At 46.6% G+C, this 20,009-nt stretch overlaps 1 protein-coding gene across 2 annotated transcripts in view; it reads left to right on the top strand.

The window, feature by feature from the left end:
* The first annotated feature begins 2,470 nt into the window (after window positions 1-2,470).
* Window positions 2,471-20,009, top strand: part of TMEM241 (transmembrane protein 241) — a 381,772-nt gene continuing 364,233 nt past the window's right edge. The window contains exon 1 of one of the 2 annotated variants that reach the window (XM_063923592.1): window positions 2,471-2,749. In XM_063923592.1, the coding sequence (XP_063779662.1) occupies window positions 2,678-2,749 (72 nt within the window). In that variant the 5' untranslated portion in view covers window positions 2,471-2,677. The remainder of the gene's footprint in view (window positions 2,750-20,009) is intronic. The other variant, XM_063923591.1, reaches the window with a different exon arrangement.

Raw genomic sequence — 20,009 nt, 5'->3', positions numbered from 1 at the left:
CACTGCCCGGCGTCTGAATTTAAACTTCCCGCCAGGGCCTGATTGGAGGACGGGCCGATGACGCCACCCGCAGCTCCCGAGGACGTCGGACGTGGAGGCCTGCTAGACGGAGCGCCGGACGCCGGGGACCCGCCAGCGAGGACGGCCGCACGGAGACCCAGCGTGCCCGGAGAGGTATGAAGACCGCGGCGCCGTGACTACAGCTCTGATGAGACAGGCGGCTTTACAGAGGAGACAATGTCCAGCAGTCCTAGATCAACACAGCTCTGTGTAATAGCGCCCAAACGCTGACAGGAAGTGAGGGAGGCAGCTCCAGAGCGGGAACATTTGCAGTAAATGGCGCCTTGGGCTGGGGGAGGGGCTACAGGTCAGAGCCTTATCCCCTCTGCTGGACTTCACCACTGGGTACTGCGGGGCCTATATCAAATGGATTTTAGTAAATCCGACCTGTGCCCCTTGCCCTGGTGGATATAATGTGGTCCCTGCAAGGCCACAGTGTCCATGCCAGCGGCGCGGTCCGTCTCCGGAGACCGCGCCGGATTGCGATTTTGGCGGGTCCCGTCTGGGGGACCCTCTTACCTCCTCCCTGAACTTGCGGCCACGCGATCCCGGAGAGCAGCGGCGGGTGTGTGCCTGATAAAGCCGGAGCGCCTCTGCTGTAAGTACCCGGCAACGAGGACGCGGGAGTATACAGCGCCGCTGGGGAAGGTGAAGTCTTCTTTCTTTAGAAAAGCTCTTTCCAGGGCTGCCTAGCGCAGCCCTCCCTGTTAGCTGCCTGCACTGCAGGCACCAACTTACAAACTGAGCGCCAGTGCCTGGAGGCGGGGTTATAGAGGAGGCGGTGCAAGGCATCCTGAGAACAGTCAAAGCTTTAGCCTGTTGGTGCCTCGGATCAAGATCCAACTCTACACCCTGATGTTATTCCCCGTGGACTACCAGTGTACCCCACTACAGAAACATAGCATAAGAAGGGGGAAAAACATAGCATACAAACATTACACGTATGAGTTCATACTGCACATTGCAACTGTACGATAGACTCGACATATTAGACATAATATACATGTTAGAATTTTTATATATTGTTCAGCTGGTGGACAGCTAGTGGGAAGAAGCTTTTAATGGATCCGGTAGACTTTGCGGGAATGGACCTGTAGCGTCTGCCTGATGAAAGCAGTTCAAACAGTTTGTGACCTGGGTGCTGCATATCTGCCACGATTTTCTCCGCTTGCTTCCTGACCCTTGACTGGTATAATTCCTGGACGGGAGGAAGGTCAGTCTCAACAATCTTTTCAGCTGTCCTCATCACCCTTTGCGGCCTCCGTCTGTCACTCTCATTGGCAGCTCCATACCAGACTGTAGCTTTTATGTACCCTGTACTTGTCCTATATTGTCTTCAACTGTTTACGTACTCTGTAATTGGGGGCTGCAGATCTCTTGTGGCGCCATATAACAATTATCTCTGACCATTTCTTTCCCTGGAAATGTCACTATTTCTCAGTATTATTAACCAACTGCATAACAAAACCAATAGTTTTATGCATGTTATATAGTCCACTCTTTCCAACATTTGATATCAAAGACATATCCCACGCCAGTTTTATTCTGGCCCTGATATTGGCCCTCATTCCGAGTTGTTCGCTCGCAAGCTACACGCTAAGCCGCCGCCTACTGGGAGTGAATCTTAGCTTCTTAAAATTGCGAACGAAAGATTCTCAAAATTGCGACCACACACCTCTTAGCAGTTTCTGAGTAGCTCCAGACTTACTCGGCATCTGCAATCAGTTCAGTGCTTGTCGTTCCTGGTTTGACGTCACAAACACACCCAGCGTTCGCCCAGACACTCCTCCGTTTCTTCAGCCACTCCCGCGTTTTTCCCAGAAACGGTAGCGTTTTTTCGCACACACCCATAAAACGGCCTGTTTCCGCCCAGAAACACCCACTTCCTGTCAATCACATTACGATCACCAGACCGAAGAAAAAACCGTGAGTAAAATACCTAACTGCATAGCAAATTTACTTGGCGCAGTCGCAGTGCGGACATTGCGCATGCACACTAAGCGGAAAATCGCTGCGATGCGAAAAAATTTACCGAGCGAACAACTCGGAATGACCACCATTGTGTCTTCTATAAATCGCTTCCCAAATTATCTGTATTATTTACTATCAGTGTATTTGTAATTGTTCACAAAAACAAAACATGCGCATATGAACTTACCTTGTTTCTTTTTTGTGAACATTTGCTATAATGCACAGGGCTCAATATTAAGTAGGCAAATATAAAAAGCAAATAAACCACACAGAATACATGATAATAACGCATCTTATAATGGGAATTGTAGCACCCCATCGAGATCTATATTATGTATTACGTGCGCCCTTCACTGTACTCGGTACCAATAACACTGTGTTAATATGTCAGACACGATGATGACAGGTGACAGCGCAGAGCGCACACAAAACCAGTACGGAGTGGGAGGGACTACGGCTGTCCGTGTCTCTCCGTTAGGGGGCGGACCGGGAGAGTGACGCTCGAAGCTGATTGGAGAATCTGTACAGCTACGTGGCCCTGTCATGGCCGCCTCCAACTCATCTCTTCCTTGATAGAAATAACCATGATGATCATGGTTATTATAGGGAGGAGGTGAAGTCCAGCTGCTACGTAATGCGGTGACAGATGTATTACAGGGGACCCGCCGTGGGTCTCTCCTTCTGCATCTTCTATTTGGCGTTTCACTTCACAAACAAGGTATAGTCAGAGGTGCAAGCTGATGATGCAAAGTGATGTGCTCAGGTTATATTCTCCTATGGTGGGCTTATTATGTTTCCACCCACTCAGCACTATCTGCAGTACATTAGATAGATAGCTGTGGGTCATCAGGAGATGTAATTTGGGTGGTTATTGCATTACATGAATTTGTAAAAAAAAAAAGTGAACAGAGGAGTATGTAGAGGGACAAAGGCTGCAGTGATTATTAAACCCACTCCAGTGTGCCAGTGATGGAAGGATGGCCCATTTGCTGATCTCTATAACCCTGTCACTGACCATCGTTTAACTGTTTTACTGATTGTCAGCATACGCCTTGGATAGGTTTATTTGTCTTATGTCCTAGGGCACAGGTTCTCAAACTCGGTCCTCAGGACCCCACACGGTGCATGTTTTGCAGGTTTCCTCACAGAATCACAAGTGACATAATTAACTCCACCTGCTGACCTTTTAAAATGTGTCAGTGAGTAATTAATACACCTGTGCACTTGCTGGGTTACCTGCAAAACATGCACTGTGTGGGGTCCTGAGGACCGAGTTTGAGAACCACTGTCCTAGGGGATAGTGGGAATCCATTTAGTACCATGGGGTATAGATGGGTCAACTAGGAGCTTTGGGCACAATAGAAGTTTGATTGTGTGTGCTGACGTCTCCCTCTATGCCCCTCCTAGCAGACTCCGTTTAGAAAATGTGCCCGGAGGAGCCGGTCACGTCTCTGGAAGCTCCTGAAGAGTTTTCTGCATTTACTTTCTAAGTTTGTTATGGGGGGGGGTATAAAAAAGAGCGGGAAGACTGCGTGCCATTCAAGGGGTGGGGCTTCACCATGAGCGGACCCAGCAGCTCACCAGCGCCATTTTCCCTACAGCAGCTGACACAGACGCTGACTTACAGGAACGCTCAGCTTCTCCGGAAAGCCTCCAGTTTACCTCAGCGGTAGCAGGGGATCATAGCAGGGGGGGAGCGATTACTAGTGTACTAAGGGGCAGATTATTAACCTGGAGAAGGCATAAGGAAGTGATAAACCAGTGATATGTGCAAGGTGAGAGGCACCAGCCAATCAGCTCCAATATGTAAATTAACAGTTAGGATCTGATTGGCTGGTGCCTTTCTCACCTTGCACATATCACTGGTTTATCACTTCCTTATGCCTTCTCCAGGTTAATACATCTGCCCCTAAGTCCCTAATCTAGGTACTTAGTCTGCGATCCGTCTAAGCTTGGCATTAGCGATAATGTGCTGGTTCCATACTCTCTTTGTGTCTCTCTGGAAGGGCTCTTTGTGGGTTAATTGTGCTTTTGCCCTTTTCCTGTGTGTGTGCTGTCACTACTGCAGTATGTCAGCATGGCTGGACTACATTAGGGGAATGATTTCCAGCATTTCTACAAAATTATCTCGTAATGAGAAAGAGACGCAATACTTAAGGCAGTCTATGGAAGAGTTTATAAAAAAAGAACTCAGTACCCAGACCAGCGTCTCATTCCTCTACCATTTGTCCACAAAAACGTACCTTGGCCCATATACTGCGTTCTGACTCTGATGATGAAGGGTCAGAAATGGAGGAAGGTGAGGTGGACACAGAGGTAGGGGAGGGTACTCTGTCACAGGGTGTAGATTGTATCATAGATGCTATCAGAGAAGTTCTAAATATCCCTGATAAGGTGACAGAGGAGAGTGAGGAATCATACTGTACTTTAATATTAAGAAAAAATCCTGAGCCACTTTTCCTGTGTCAAAGGAGCTAAATACCCTGTTTGAAGAACCGTGGGTCAATCCAGATAAGAAATTTAAAATTCCCAGGCGGTTGTTATCATCTTTTCATTTTCCTCCTGAGGATAGGAAAAAATGGGAAAATCCACCGATACATCCGTCTCCAGGCTCTCAAGTAAAATTGTACTATCTGTGCCTGGTGCAACCTCCATAAAAGATGCGGCTGATCGCAAGATTGAGACTACACTCAGATTTTTGCATACTGCTCCCGGGGTAGCCCAGAAACCCACAATAGCATGTGAGTGGATTACAAAAGCCATTGCTAAATGGTCAGGTAATTTACTTGAGGGGTTAGACACCTTACCTCAAGAGGAAATTATTTTGCTCCTGCAATGTATACAAGACCCTGCTAATTTTATGGTGGAAGCCATAAAAGAAATAGGTTTGCTTAATACAGCTATGGCAGTGTCGGCACGCAGAGGATTATGGCTACGTCAGTGGACTGCTGACACGGACTCCAGGAAAGGAGTGGAAGGCCTACCTTTTACAGGAGAGGCCTTATTTGGAGATTAACTTGACAAATGGATCTCCGGAGCTACTGCGGGTAAGTCCACATACCTACCTTCTGCAGCTCCGCCAGCAAGGAAGGCCTACTCAGGACCTAATCTACAGTCCTTTCGGACTGCCAAATTTTGGGGCAAGGCCAGAGGTTCTTCTACCACAGCCAGAGGTGCTAGAGGTAAACCACGCAAACCAGCGACTGCTGGTTCACAGGAACAGGGTTCAGGCTCTGCTTCCTTAAAACCTTCCGCATGACGGTGGACCACGATGCCTGGAAGACATGAGGGTGGGAGCCCAGCTAAAATTCTTCAGTTACATTTCGACAGGTTCGTGCCAGGATCCCTGGGTCATAGACCTTATATCCCAGGGGTACAGACTGGAGTTCCAGGAGCTCCCACCTCACAGATTATTCAAATCAGGCTTACCTGTTTCACAAGAGGAGAGAGTAAAGTTACACAACGCCATTCAAAAACTGTTACAGATCCAGGTAATTTTTCCAGTTCCACCTCATCTACACAACAAGGGTTACTATTCCAGCTTGTTTATGGTACCGAAACCGGACGGTTCCGTAAGACCAATTCTGAACCTCAAGTCATTGAACCTGTACTTACGTGTGTTCAAATTCAAGATTCAGTCGTTGAGAGCGGTAATCTCAGGTCTGGAGAAGGGGGGGATTTCTAGCATGTCTGGATGTCAAGGATGCATACCTTCACATACCGATCTGGCCGCCTCATCAGGATTATCTACGGTTTGCACTGCAGGACTGCCATTAAAAGTTTCAGGCCCTGCCATTTGGTCTCTCCACGGCACCGAGGGTTTTCACCAAGGTGATGGCAGAGATGATGAGGTTGCTCCGCAGACAGGGAGTGAACATAGTTCCGTACTTGGACAATCTTCTGAGAAAGGCACCGTCCAGGAAACTGCTGTTGGAGAACATTGCCCTCTCAACCAGGCTACTCCTGGATCATGGGTGGATTCTGAACCTGTCAAAATGTCACCTAGAACCAATGCAGAGGCTTCAGTTTCTGGGAATGATATTGGACACAGGATCTCAGAAAGTATTCATTCCCTTGGAAAAGGCAATGGAAATCCAGTTGACGGTTTGCACCATCTTGAAGCCGACCTGAATCTCAGTGCGTCTCTGCATACGCCTTCTGGGGAAAAGGGTGGCTTCTTACGAAGCAATTCAGTACGGAAGGTTTCATGCAAGGCCCTTTCAGCTGGATCTGTTGGACAAATGGTCTGGATCGCATCTTCACATGCATCAAAGGATTCGACTGGGGAGCAGTCACCCAGGGGTTGCAGTTTCAGGGAAGATGGTCAAGTCAGGAAGTCGTCCTTCCAATAAACATCCTGGAACTCAGGGCTATATACAACGCCCTTCTGCAGGCCTCATCTCTTCTTTAGAATCGGGCCATTCAGGTTGGACAATGTGACGGCGGTAACATACATAAACCGACAGGGCGGGACGAGAAGCAGAGCTATAATGTCAGAGGTATAAAGAATTCTGCTCTGGGCAGAAAAACATGCCGTGGCGTTGTTGGCGATCTTCATTCCGGAAGTAGACAACTGGGAAGCAGACTTCCTCAACAGACAATATCTGCACTCGGGGAAATGGGGCCTCCACCCGGAGGTGTTTTGGTGGTTGACACGTCGGTGGGGGTATCCACAAATCAACATGGCCTCTCGACTCAACAAGAAGCTCAATCGGTATTGTTCCAGGTCGAGGGACCCACAGGCAGCGGCGGTAGACGCCCTGACATCTCCGTGGGTCTACCAGCTGGTGTACTTGTTGCCTTCCATTCCTCTGATTCCAAGAATTCTAAAAAGAATAAAAAGAGAAAAGGTTCAAGCAATCCTCATTGATACAGACTGGCGATGAAGGGCCTGGTATGCGGATCTTCTCGAGATACTGATCGAAGATCCGTGGTCTCTACCTCTTCGAGAGGATCTTCTGCAACAGGGCCTGTTCGTCTATCAAGACTTACTGCGGCTACGTTTAACGGCATGGAAGTTGAACGGCTGATTCTAGCCAGGAGAGGGATTCCTGAGAAGGTCATCCCGACTATGGGGGATACTTCAGAGTTGATTGCAGCAGCAAATTTGTTAGCAGTTGGGCAAAACCATATGCACTGCAGGTGGGGCAGATATAACATTTGCAGAGAGAGTTAAATTTTGGGTGGATTATTTTGTTTCTGTGCAGGGTAAATACTGGCTGCTTTATTTTTACACTGCAATTTAAATTTATTTCAGTTTGAACACACCACACCCAAATCTAACTCTCTCTGCACGTTATATCTGCCCCCCATCCCCTGCAGTGCACATGGTTTTTCCCAACTGCTAAAAAATTTGCTGCTGCGATCAACTCTGAATGCCTTCTGTGATCCAAGCCAGAAAGGGGGTAATGTCTAAACATTACCATCGTGTTTGGAAGAATTATGTCTCTTGGTGTGAGAGCAGACAGTATTCTATAGTGGAGTTTCATCTGGGATGTTTCCTACTTTTCTGCATTTGGGAGTGGATGTGGGCCTACGCCTAGGCTCCATAAACGTTCAGATTTTGGCCTTGTCTATTTTCTTTCAGAAACAACTGGCTTCTCTCCCTGAAGTCCAGATGTTCTTGAAAGGTTTTCTGCACACCCAAACTCCCTGTGTGCCCCCCACAGCACCTTGGGATCTCAATTTGGTGCTGCAGTTCCTCCAATCAGACTGGTTTGAACCGTTACAGGAGGTAAACTTAAAGTATCTTACGTGGAAGACCGTCACACTGCTGGCCTTGGCTTTAGCAAGACGTGTGTCGGAGCTGGGGGCGTTGTCTCTCAATTTAATTTTCCATGAGGACAGAGCCCCTACTTAATTTTCCATAAGGACAGAGTTGAACTCAGGACTCGTCAGCAATTTCTCCCTAAGGTGGTGTCTACGTTTCACATCATCCTATTGTTGTTCCGGCTGTTACGGACGCCTCGGCTACTTCAAAGTCTTTGGATGTCGTAAGGGCTTTGAAGGTCTATGTGAAGAAAATCGGACTTGGTGTTCGTTCTTTATGATCCCAATAAAATTGGGTGTCCTGCTCAGGCTCACTATCCAGCATGCGTATTCCACGGCAGTGTCGCTGATTCCGAAATCTGTTCAAGTCCACTCTACTAGGTCGATGGGTTCTTCTTGGGCGGCTGCCTGGGGTGTCTCGTCTTTACAGCTCTGCCGAGCAGCTACTTGGTCAGGTTCGAACACGTTTGCCAAGTTTTACAAGTTCGATACCATGGCCTCTGAGGACCTTCAGTTTGGTCAGTCAGTTCTGCAGAAACCTCAGCACACTCCCACCCGTTTTGGGAGCTTTGACACTTCCCCACGGTACTAAATAGATTCCCAGTATCCCCTCGGACGTAAGAGAGAATAGGATTTTAATTACCTACTGGCAAATCCTTTTCCTGTAGTCCATAGGGGATACTGGGCGCCCGCCCGGTGCTTTGTTCTTCCTGCGCTGTTACTTGGTTGTTTGGTTCAGTTGTTGCTGTCCCTGTTTGCAAGTTTGGTTAGCATGGCTTTCCTCTTGTTCTGGTTGTGCTGGTTCGAAATCTCACCACTTTCCTTATCTATATCCTTCTCTCAAAGTATGTCTGTCTCCTCGGGCACAGTTTCCTAGACTTGAGTCTGGTAGGAGGGGCATAGAGGGAGGAGGCAGCACACACAATCAAACTTCTATAGTGCCCATGGCTCCTAGTGGACCCGTCTATACCCCATGGTACTAAATGGATTCCCAGTATCCCCTTCGGGCTACAAAAAAAAGGGTGTACCGGTAGGTAATTTAAAATCCTATTTTTTCAGTTAATTATTAAAATTATTACTTTATCTTGCTTTTCAGTTTCTAACTTTAGTGCTTACACATACAGCTCCATTTATTACCGATACTAATTACCGGAGGCATATTCCAATAATATCACAGTGATACTTCTGAATATGCAGCTGGTGTTTGACATTACTTACCAGCTAGGTCCAGGCTGTCTGTGATAATTTGTTCAATGATGCATATGTGCAGCGTCAATCTGTACATGCCCATTGTTCTTCCACCCGGACTATAGATCTACAATGTCTATGTCGACATGTATTAGATTAACACTGACAAAAGGTCGACACTGGAAAACATACTTTTTAAATCCTTGACTATTCATGTCACAAATAATAATCTTTAGTACCCTTGTGTCGAGCGGAGAGAGACACCTCGCCCAAAGCAAGCCAATGAGGGGATGCGTTTCTACAAATGGTAGTTCCAGATGGAAGAACTATCCACACTATCCCTCAAAAAGCAAAAAAAAGTGTGTCGACCATTGCCATGTCAACCTTTTCACCTTGTTGACCTTTTATCCATGTCTGCCTTTTCCAATGTCAACCTTTTGTCCATGTCAACCTTTTGTCAATGTCAACCTAATACATCTCGACCATATGGGGTAGACCTAGACATTGCAGAACTCCTATACCACAGCTGGACTCAGAAAATCCTGGAAGGCTTTGCTGAAGCCCGAAAGGTGTTTGCTGGGTCCCCATTGCAAAATGATGTTAGCAGTACAGTGACAAACAATGGTAAGCTAAGCTTACCACTGTCTGCTAAATACAGATGTCATTACCCTGTTAAAAAGTGCTAAAGGGGGTATGTCTCATTCTTAAATGGAGACCATAATGTTTTAAACCGCTGCTTATAAAGTATGTTGCAATGGTATCCGGTCAGATGGTCGACAATGTTTTGGTCGACACTCATTAAGTCGACCACTATTGGTCGACATGGACTAATGGTCGGCGCGTGAAAATGGTCGCCACATGAAATGTCGACACATGAAAAGGTCGACATGCGTTTTTCCAAAAAACTTCTTTTGAGGAACTTTTTCATACTTTACGATCCACGTGGACTACGATTGGGAACGGTAATCTGTGCCAAGCGCAGCGGTAGCGGAGCGAGGCACCTTGCCCGAAGCATGGTGAGCCATGCGAGGGGACGCGGTGCACTAATTGGGGTTCCCCGTCACTTTACGCAGAATACAACACTAAAAAAAACATGTCGACATTTCCATGTGTCGACCATTAGCCCATGTCGACCATGTCAATATCGCCCAATAGTGGTCGACCTAATGAGTGTCGACCTTAACATTGTCGACCATTCATGCCGGAACCTGTTGCAATTCCTTATCTATTTTTTTCTCAAGTGCTTTAGCGGTTTGCATTTTGTTTGATTTTTTTTTTTTCTGTAATTATTATTGTACATGTGACTCAACCTATAGATAAAATCTATATGGTTTTTTTTTTTACTGTGATACCTATATTGAGAGAACAGCTGAATGTAAAAATTTCTTTTTCATCCACTAGGGGTCACTGGAGTACTCTTGGGATATGGACGGGCTTCCGTAGGAACACAGCACTGAATATTTAAATTTAGTAACACTCCACCCCTCCATATCCCTGAGCACTTACTCAGTGTTTTTTCTGTGCTGAACGTGGCAACACATGCTTAGCTGAAGTCACGGTTTTGTTGAAGAAACTTTTATTTTTAATTTTTATTTTTTCTACTGTTGACCACATCCCTGTCCCCCTTCCAAAAGGCAGGGTCAGGGATAGTGCAGCTGCTGATTGCAGCACGGGCGTGTCGGGCCTCTCTGAAAGAGCTCCCTCACAGCCCTCACATCCTCCTGCACTGGCTGGCCGGCGCTTACTGAAAAGCCCCGTCGGAGCCTCCGCACGTCTGCAGGAGTGAGGTATGTGAAACGGGGCGGTCAGCTCCCGCTGCCGCCCCGACGTGTGGAGACATAGTGCTGGGTGACGGCAAGGAGCGGCTCTCCCCTCTCAGCCTCCGGCATCTTCCCGCTCAGGCGCCCGCCCATTCCACCCCGCTCAGGCGGCCGCACGTTCGTCCACAGACCTCCGTGCAGGCACCGCGGCTCTCTCCACTCAGGCGCCCGCACGTTCGGCCACAGACCTCCGTGCAGGCGCAGCGGCTCTCTCCACTCAGGCGCCCGCACGTTCGGCCACAGACCTCCGTGCAGGCGCCGCGGCTCTCCCCGCTCAGGTACCCGCCCGTTAGGCCACAGCCTCCGGCCAGGCACCTCGGAACGACCCTCACTTCGCCGCAGCGCTACCTTGGTAGCTGACACGCTATTATACAGGAGCCCACCGCTGGGACACACGAGGCACATAGCGCTCTACGATACCCGCTGGGGGCCCACACGCTGCGCTGCCGCTGTAATAAGATAAACAGCCATTACAGGGGGGACATATCAGTGAAATACTGCAGCAGCAGAGGGATTATTACAGTATAATCAGTGAATGCAGCACTGTGATTATATGTATAAGTATAGCAGGGCAGCCATTTTTAACATGCTTCCTGTGTCTTCCTCTGTGATTCCAGAACGTTCCTGTCCTACATCTCTTCTCCACCGGAGGCGCAGGGGTGTTCGTGGGAATTTGGGATCAAAATTTATAGTACTGGCCACGTGTATTGCACTGGGCCAGATATATATACAGAGCCACCTTATTGCTATTTTACTGAGTCGTGCAGGTGTCTGTGTTTTGTGTATTGTATTGTCTGTCGCCATAATGAGTAAGGCACCAGCAAAAACTAAAAAGCATATTTGCAAAGTATGTGGCAGTGTGTTACCGGATGGATCTACCACATGTAACGTATGTTTTGTGGATTCCGTTCAGAATACCATTTCTGCTCCGGTTTTGCAACCAATTTCATCACCGGATCCTCCGTGGGGTATGTTAGTAAATGTACTGGAGAAATTTCAGACAGAAATGACCGCTGCTCGTCTGGAGCGAGAAACGCTAAGATCTGAGTCTAGGGTGAGACCGCCAGAACTACCGGAGGCGTCTCAGCCTTGCGTAGGGTCCAAATCCATTTTGGGCAAACGGGATAATTTTCATATGTCTTATGATTTTCCAGTGTCTGCTATGTTGCAGTCTGACGATTCCATCCCAGACCTCACGGAACACGATGAGGGGGAGGAGGGCGAAGTGGAGTCAGACGGCGAGGATGTTAACAGTTCCGGCATTGATGATCTCATCAGAGCGGTACGGCAGTCGCTAAGGTTTCCTGAAGCTGAGCAGCCTCTCACCAATAATCAGGTCATATTTACTAAACGACGGAAGACGCCAGTAAGTTTTCCTGTGTCGGATTCTCTAAATCAGATGTTAGTAGAATCCAGACAGAATCCAGATAAACGGTTTTCTATACCTCGCAGATTTAAGTCTAGTTATCCGTTTCCAGAATCGGTAACGGGTACATGGGAGAATCCACCAATAGTTGATTCTTCAGTGTCAAAGCTTACCAAGAAATTAACCATACCAGTGCCATCAGCTACTACGCTTAAAGATCCGTCAGATCGTAAGATAGAAACTATGCTTAAATCCATGTATGTAGCAGCAGGTGTGATGCTAAGACCTGGATTGGTTGGCATTTGGGTCACTAAGGCGCTCATAATATGGCTTACAGAACTCAAATCGGCTTTACATGACGAAAACCTGATAATTCAGGTGAATCAAATGATTGAGGCTGTAGAGTATCTCTGTACAGCGTCTACTGACGTCTGTCAGCTCACTTCTCGTATTTCATCTTCGCTAGTTACGGCACGAAGAGCACTCTACCTGCGTACTTATCAAGCGGAGGCAGAGGTCAAACGAAGTATAGAGGCGTTGCCTTACGATGGCAAGAAGTTGTTTGGTCCAGAATTGGACGCATGGATTAAGGAGGCTACGGGAGGTAAGTCTGTGTTCTTACCATTGCCTCCACCTGCGCCAAGAAGAAGGTACGCTGGACCTTCGTTCAAATCCTTTAGACCTCAGCCCTTTCGAGGACGTGGCAGAGGATCAGCCACGCCTGCTAGACGTGGTCGAGGACGTGGTTTCCATCAAACCAACACAACTCGCCAAGACGCTAAGGTTACCGACAAGCCAGTGGCATGACGGGTTACCAGCCCATCTCGGATCTCCAATTGTGGGAGCACGCCTTCACACGTTCCATGGGGCGTGGTTCCACACGTCCGCGGAGGGCTGGATTCGCAATTTAGTGTTAAAAGGTTACAAAATAGAGTTCGACTGTCTTCCGCCTCTGCGGTTTTTCAAGACAGGTTTGCCTCTGTCGGACGACAAGAGGACAGTTTTGCAAATTGCCATTCAGTCCTTACTGGATTCGGCAGTGTTGATTCCGGTCCCTGTACACCAACAGGGTCAGGGTTATTATTCAAGTCTATTTGTGGTCCCGAAGCCGGATGGCTCAGTCAGACCAATATTGAACTTAAAGGGCCTCAATCAGTACGTAACTTACTACAGATTCAAAATGGAGTCTCTACGGTCGGTGATTGCGGGGTTAGAGACCAAGGAATTTATGATTGCGCTAGACCTCAAGGATGCGTACTTACACATTCCAATTTGGCAGCCTCATCAGAAATTCTTACGATTTGCAATACGCCAAAACCATTACCAGTTTCAGGCTCTGCCGTTTGGCCTGTCATCAGCGCCTCGGGTATTCACCAAAGTAATGTCTGTGATGATAGCTCACCTCAGATCCCTGGGAGTGACGATAGTTCCGTATTTAGACGATCTGCTCATCAAAGCTCCGTCTCAACAGATACTTACCCAACATGCGCTGCTAACTTACAATGTACTGGTTCACCACGGTTGGATTGTCAATTTCAAGAAATCACATCTGATTCCGTCTCAACGCCTTCAGTTCCTAGGTATGATTCTCGATACGGTCAATCAAAGGATTTACCTACCACAACAGAAAGTACAAATGCTACGCCATCTAGTACAATTAGTACTCAAACCACGCACAGTGTCGGTACACTTGTGCATTCGCCTGTTAGGCACAATGGTGGCAGCTTTCGAGGCGCTTCAGTTCGGGAGATTTCACTCTCGTCCATTTCAGCTGAACGTGCTTGCCCAGTGGTCGGGCTCGCATCTGCAGATTCACCACAGAGTGAGGTTGTCACCAATAGCAAGAGTTTCTCTGCTATGGTGGCTCAAGGAACACAATTTAACCGCAGGAAGACGGTTCGGAGTTTGCAATTGGATAATTCTAACTACGGACGCCAGTCTCAGAGGTTGGGGAGCGGTAATTCAAAATTGTCAGCTCCAGGGTCTCTGGGCGGATCACGAAAAATTGCTGTCAATAAATGTTCTAGAACTCCGCGCGATTTTCAATGCGCTACGACAAGCGGTGCACATGGTTCGCTCTCAGCCTGTCCAAGTGCAGTCGGACAATGCGACAGCGGTCGCATACATCAACAAACAAGGAGGAACGAGAAGCCGCATGGCAATGCGGGAAGTAGCTCGAATCCTCAATTGGGCAGAATACCACCAGGTGATATTGTCGGCCGTGTTCATTCCGGGAGTGGACAACTGGGAAGCGGATTATCTCAGTCGTCGGGATCTTCACCCAGGCGAATGGTCATTAAATCCAGAAGTGTTTCACATGTTGGTTCAGCGATGGGGTTATCCTCAGGTGGACCTGATGGCATCTCGACACAATCATCAAACGCCCCAGTATGTGTCCAGAACAAGAGATCCAAAGGCAGTCGCGGTGGATGCTCTCACTGTCGCGTGGCCGTACAGTCTGGTGTATCTGTTTCCACCGTTTCCGCTGCTCCCTCTGGTGCTAAAACGGATCAAAAGAGAGTCGCTCACAGTCATACTAGTGGCGCCTCATTGGCCTCGGAGAGCTTGGTTCTCGGATCTTCGAGGATTACTCGCAGACGATCCGTGGCCACTCCCGATACGTCCAGACCTGTTACAACAGGGTCCTTTTCTTTACCCCGATTTAGCGCGGCTGCGTTTGACGGGGTGGCTGTTGAGACCGCCCTCTTAAAAAGAGAGGGCATTCCAGATTCAGTTATACCAACCATGTTACGGGCTAGAAAGCCGGTTACGGCAGCTCATTATTACAGAATATGGCGTGCCTATATAGGTTGGTGTGAAGCTCGGAAATTTCCGACATCAGCTTTCAAGTTATGCCGCCTTTTGTTGTTTCTACAATCAGGCTTAGATGGAGGATTGCGTTTATCTACACTAAAGGTGCAGGTATCTGCTTTGTCAATTTACTTTCAAAGACGATTGGCTCTATTGCCGTCTATACGCACCTTTCTCCAAGGTGTAATCAGGGTACAGCCTCCTTTCATTCCACCTACAGCGCCATGGGACTTGAATCTGGTTTTGGAGTTCTTACAGTCTTCATATTTTGAACCCTTACAACAAGTGGATATAAAGTTTCTCACTTGGAAAACAATTTTTCTCTTAGCCTTAGCTTCGGCAAGGCGTGTTTCGGATTTGGGTGCCTTGTCCTGCAAGCCACCGTATTTGGTGTTTCATGATGACAGAGCGGAACTTCGGACGAATCCCGCCTTCTTACCAAAGGTAGTGTCATCTTTTCACATCAATCAACCAATAGTAGTTCCTGTGTTGACAGCACATTCTGGAACTCTGGATGTGGTTCGTGCGTTACGCGTTTATGTAACCCGAACGTCTTCAGTTCGTAAGACGGATACGTTATTTGTTCTCTATGATGCTGCCAAGATGGGTTGGCCAGCATCTAAACAAACTTTATCCAGATGGATAAAACTGACCATACGCCAGGCTTACCTTCATGCTAGGTTACAACCGCCTACGTCAGTAACCGCTCATTCCACACGTTCTGTGGGAACTTCATGGGCAGCTGGTCGTGGGGCTTCTGCGACGCAGCTTTGCCGGGCGGCTACATGGTCTTCAGTGCACACGTTTGTGCGCTTTTACAAGTTTGATACTTTTGCGGCATCAGCATCTAGCTTTGGCCGCCTAGTGTTACAAGTGCCAAACTGCTCTCCCGCCCACGGGGGAAGCTTTGGTACGTCCCAAGAGTACTCCAGTGACCCCTAGTGGATGAAAAAGAAAATAGGATTTTGGTACTTACCAGGTAAATCCTTTTCTTTGAATCCATAGGGGTCACTGGACGCCCACCCAGAGCAGTTTACTTACTTGGGGTTAGTTCTGAGGATCTTATGGTAACACATTTTCACCGACTGGTTCACGTTACAAGTGCTGGTTAGGGTGTCAACTGTTAGTTGTCAGTAACGTTATGGGTTAACTTCGTTATTGTCAGTTATGTTATATGTAATACTCCATTATTAACCTCTCTTAATTCCTGTTCGGCTCAGTAAAAAACACTGAGTAAGTGCTCAGGGATATGGAGGGGTGGAGTGTTACTAAATTTAAATATTCAGTGCTGTGTTCCTACGGAAGCCCGTCCATATCCCAAGAGTACTCCAGTGACCCCTATGGATTCAAAGAAAAGGATTTACCTGGTAAGTACCAAAATCCTATTTTGGTTGAGGTATCAAAATAAAGGTCTTACCATGTAGATGTGCCAGTTGAAGAGATTGCGGCAACTGTTCGGGCGTTGTGGAGCTGCTAAGTTCCAATAAATTTGTAACATTTATGTCACTCAAATAAAGTTGTTGCTTGATGTGAGTTTATTCTTTTCAAATAAAACAAATAACCATTGATTTTGACAGGTTACCACTAGTTATACTTAATGAAGGAATTAGACATTAGATTCTATCTGGTGTCCAATTATGTGAAATTCAGTCTGTAGTTACTTACCCTATACATTCAAGGCTGGCGCTGAGGGCACCTTAGGAAGCGACTCCTCTTCTCATAAAGGGAGCGTGATGCTTGGGTGCAACATCATAGCCAAGCGCCATACTCCCAGTGTAACAGACACCCAGAGGAGCAGCTGCCGTAAAACGCTGATGACTGCTTTCTTCCATGTCTGAGGCCAGTGCTTCATGTGGCTTCAACAGGAGCATTAAAAACACTGGATGAGTCACATTATGTGACTTTGGCACCCCCTAATCGTTGATAGCTAAGTAAATTGCCTAGGTTCCCCCAGACAATAACTACTAAGATGAAACATCGTTTGAAATAGGCATCTCTCCTCTTTCAAGACAGGTTGCCCCCATGTACTGTATGTGTGGGCCATTATGGGGGAGATAGGACCCAATGTGTCCTTCCTCCATCTATAGAAAACAATTTTTTTCCATAGCGATGAGCTATATTGTAAGGTGACAATAGCTGCTAAGGGGGTCACATAATTTAAAAGAGGCCAGCTTATTCTAGCTCCCCTGTCTCTCTGGATTTTTCCCCTGTCTGTCTTTCCACCTTTTTTTCTCTATCTCTCTTCCCCTGCCTCCTCTCTTCCCAGTTCCACATTGTAATAGCTCCAGAACTCATAACTTTTAAATACATTTAAATATGTACGAAATGTAGCCTATAAATATAATACTTGTCATTAGCTTCTCACTTAACACCTGCAGATGCCTATGAGTAGTACTACATAGCACTGAATGCAACAAGATCATGTGTCGGCCTGTGTCGTCTGCCCAGCAGGGATGCAGCTCATGCAGCGTTTTCTATAAGAATTTTTTTTCTGTTCTCTCCAGCAAGGATTAATATTAGGTTGGTGAAAAGGTGAATGGTGCAGGCTGGCAGGAAGCGCACTTCTTGTACCCACCCTCTTCCCTGTGAGCTTCGGGCACTAATAGCCAGGGCTCTGGAAAACATTACATGGGGTTGGGAATGATATGCCGGCGGTCATAACACTGACCGCGGCATCCCGATGTTGAGAATCCTGACAGGGGAAGGGAAGGTCACTAAGCTGTACAATAGTAAAAAAGTAATCCAAATTCATCCAGTAGTTTTTGCGTGATGCCAGAACAAACAGACAGACAAAAATTAAGATTTTCTTTTTTCATCTACATAGTTTTATAAGATGCTGGTCATGCCCCCTTTCCCTCTGTCCATCACTGAATAGACGTTGTGTGCAGGAGCACAGTGTCTATTCACCCCTGCTCTGCTAAGCAGGGCAGCAAGTGCAGGAACCTCCCAACCGCCCCCCACCGCGAGACACTGCGGCCTACGTGTGGGACAGCGGGACAGTCCGGCAGGGCATACACACTGAGCGATATGATGTTCATATCGCTCAGTGACGTGACGCAGTGGCCGGGCTATATAGGCAGCTCCTAGACGACAGTCCTGATTGAGCTGCCTGCACGGCCAACAGCGAGGGTCATTACTGACCCACGGGGCCGCAAATCGCTCGACACTGGCGGCATACACACTTGCTGAGAAAATGAGCGACGTAACTCAGGAAGAGGGAAAATGAGCGACGTCGCTCATTTTCCCTGCAAGTGTGTATGCACCTTTAGGTTCTGTTATGTGGTGAGGGGCAATATTTGCTTTTGTTTGTCTACATATTTTATGATTGGCAGCCACCAGCACTGTTTTTGCCTACTACATTGAACATAAATAATTAGAATTGGTCCTGGATCACCAATCCAAGGCACCCAGTGTGAGAACCACTGCCCTAAGCTGTTTTCCTTAGTGGTGGTGCTGGAGCATGGCCTGATTCAGAGAAGTGGCCTGATTCAGAGAAGTGCGCAAAGCCAAAGTTCCACGGAACTGAGCGATAATTGGCAGACTGCGCATGTGCTGCATTCGCATTGCACATGCGTCAAGGTGTCGCTGCGGAGCCGCACGCAGTGAGGATTCCTACACAGAGTGACAAGAAGTGGCCGTTTGGGCGTGTTAACATGGTGTTAGCGGTGTGTTAACATAGTGTTAGCGTGGAGTGGTTGTTAAAACGAAGGTATGTCATGGCCGTTTTCAGGTCATGTATCTGCGAACTCTAACGTACAAAACCATGGCACCTGCGTGACTATTGCCGCTGCCAGTCTGCGTAGCCATAGACCTACTTGAGCAGTCGATGTTTCATGTTCTTGTGTATAGGCTGCATATGTGTACACAATTGCAAATGAATTGCCGTGGGCGGCAGCTTCGCTTACTGATATCTGCAGTTGCGTATAAAACCGCAGTTGCATTAGCGTACTTCTCTGAATCAGGCCCCATGTTATAACCAACATCCTTCTGGGTGATTCCATGAAAACAGGGACAAAGTACTAAAAAATTAAAAATGAAAAATTTTGTTATTTCAGTTTATTCTGAAACACAAGATGTTAAATTAAGTGGCAGCACTAATATTTTTTTAACAAAAACACTTTTTTTCACTAGATTTGCTTCCACATATCCATGTGTTTCTCAGGCTAGTTGGATATGATTCTTTCACTTTCATTTAGAAGTAAAAATGTTTAAATTTTAACATGTTAGCAGTAAAGCAAAAGCTATGTTGTATTCATTTATATTTTATGTTTAGGAATAATTGGAAACTACATCCCAATACCTTTTTGATTTTACATAATATTAGGTTTCTTAAGCCTACTGTTAGCATGTAACCTGAGTTACCAAAACATGGAATTTTTTTTTTTTTATAAGGTTAAATAATAATACTGCTAATTTATACTTGTTTCTGTATACATTTGTCATGCATATTACTCAACTCTATAAAAAAGAAAAAAATTAATTCACTTTTAAGTCATGAAAAATGCAATTAGATTCTGTAACTTGAGTTACCTTGTGTAACCTGAGTTACAAGACAAGCTATTCATTTTATTACCAATTTTTTAATGCAATATATTTGGATTTTTTTTAGTGTAAGATACATATGAATTAACTGGATTAGTATAAACTTTAAAAAAAATAATTAAGCTATCTTATCTTTGTGAAGATGCTTCAGAGGTGTGTTGGTCAAATAAATGCAAGAAGTGCAGTAATATAATGCAAACTAAACTAAATAATGTGATTGCAAATAATGATATACCGGCTAGTGTGAAGTGGAACATCTGGATAACTCAAGAAGAAAACAAGTTACGCAAAACAATGGAAGAAGGATCTATTCATGAACTAGCAGAGCACATCATGAAAATAACCCCATCTTTCCTAGAGCATACTTTTATTAAGAGGACTCAATCAGAGGTTTACCAACAGCAGCGGAAAGAAGCTGAAATGCCAGATTTCAATCCAAAGCTATGTTTGCTTCAGGTTGACTTTTTCCTGAGAACTTCACA

Source organism: Pseudophryne corroboree, chromosome 5 (genome assembly GCF_028390025.1).
Source record: "Pseudophryne corroboree isolate aPseCor3 chromosome 5, aPseCor3.hap2, whole genome shotgun sequence".
NCBI lineage: Eukaryota > Metazoa > Chordata > Amphibia > Anura > Myobatrachidae > Pseudophryne > Pseudophryne corroboree.
The sequence above is the reverse complement of the archived record's forward strand: the minus strand, read 5'-3'. Positions and strand labels throughout refer to the sequence as shown.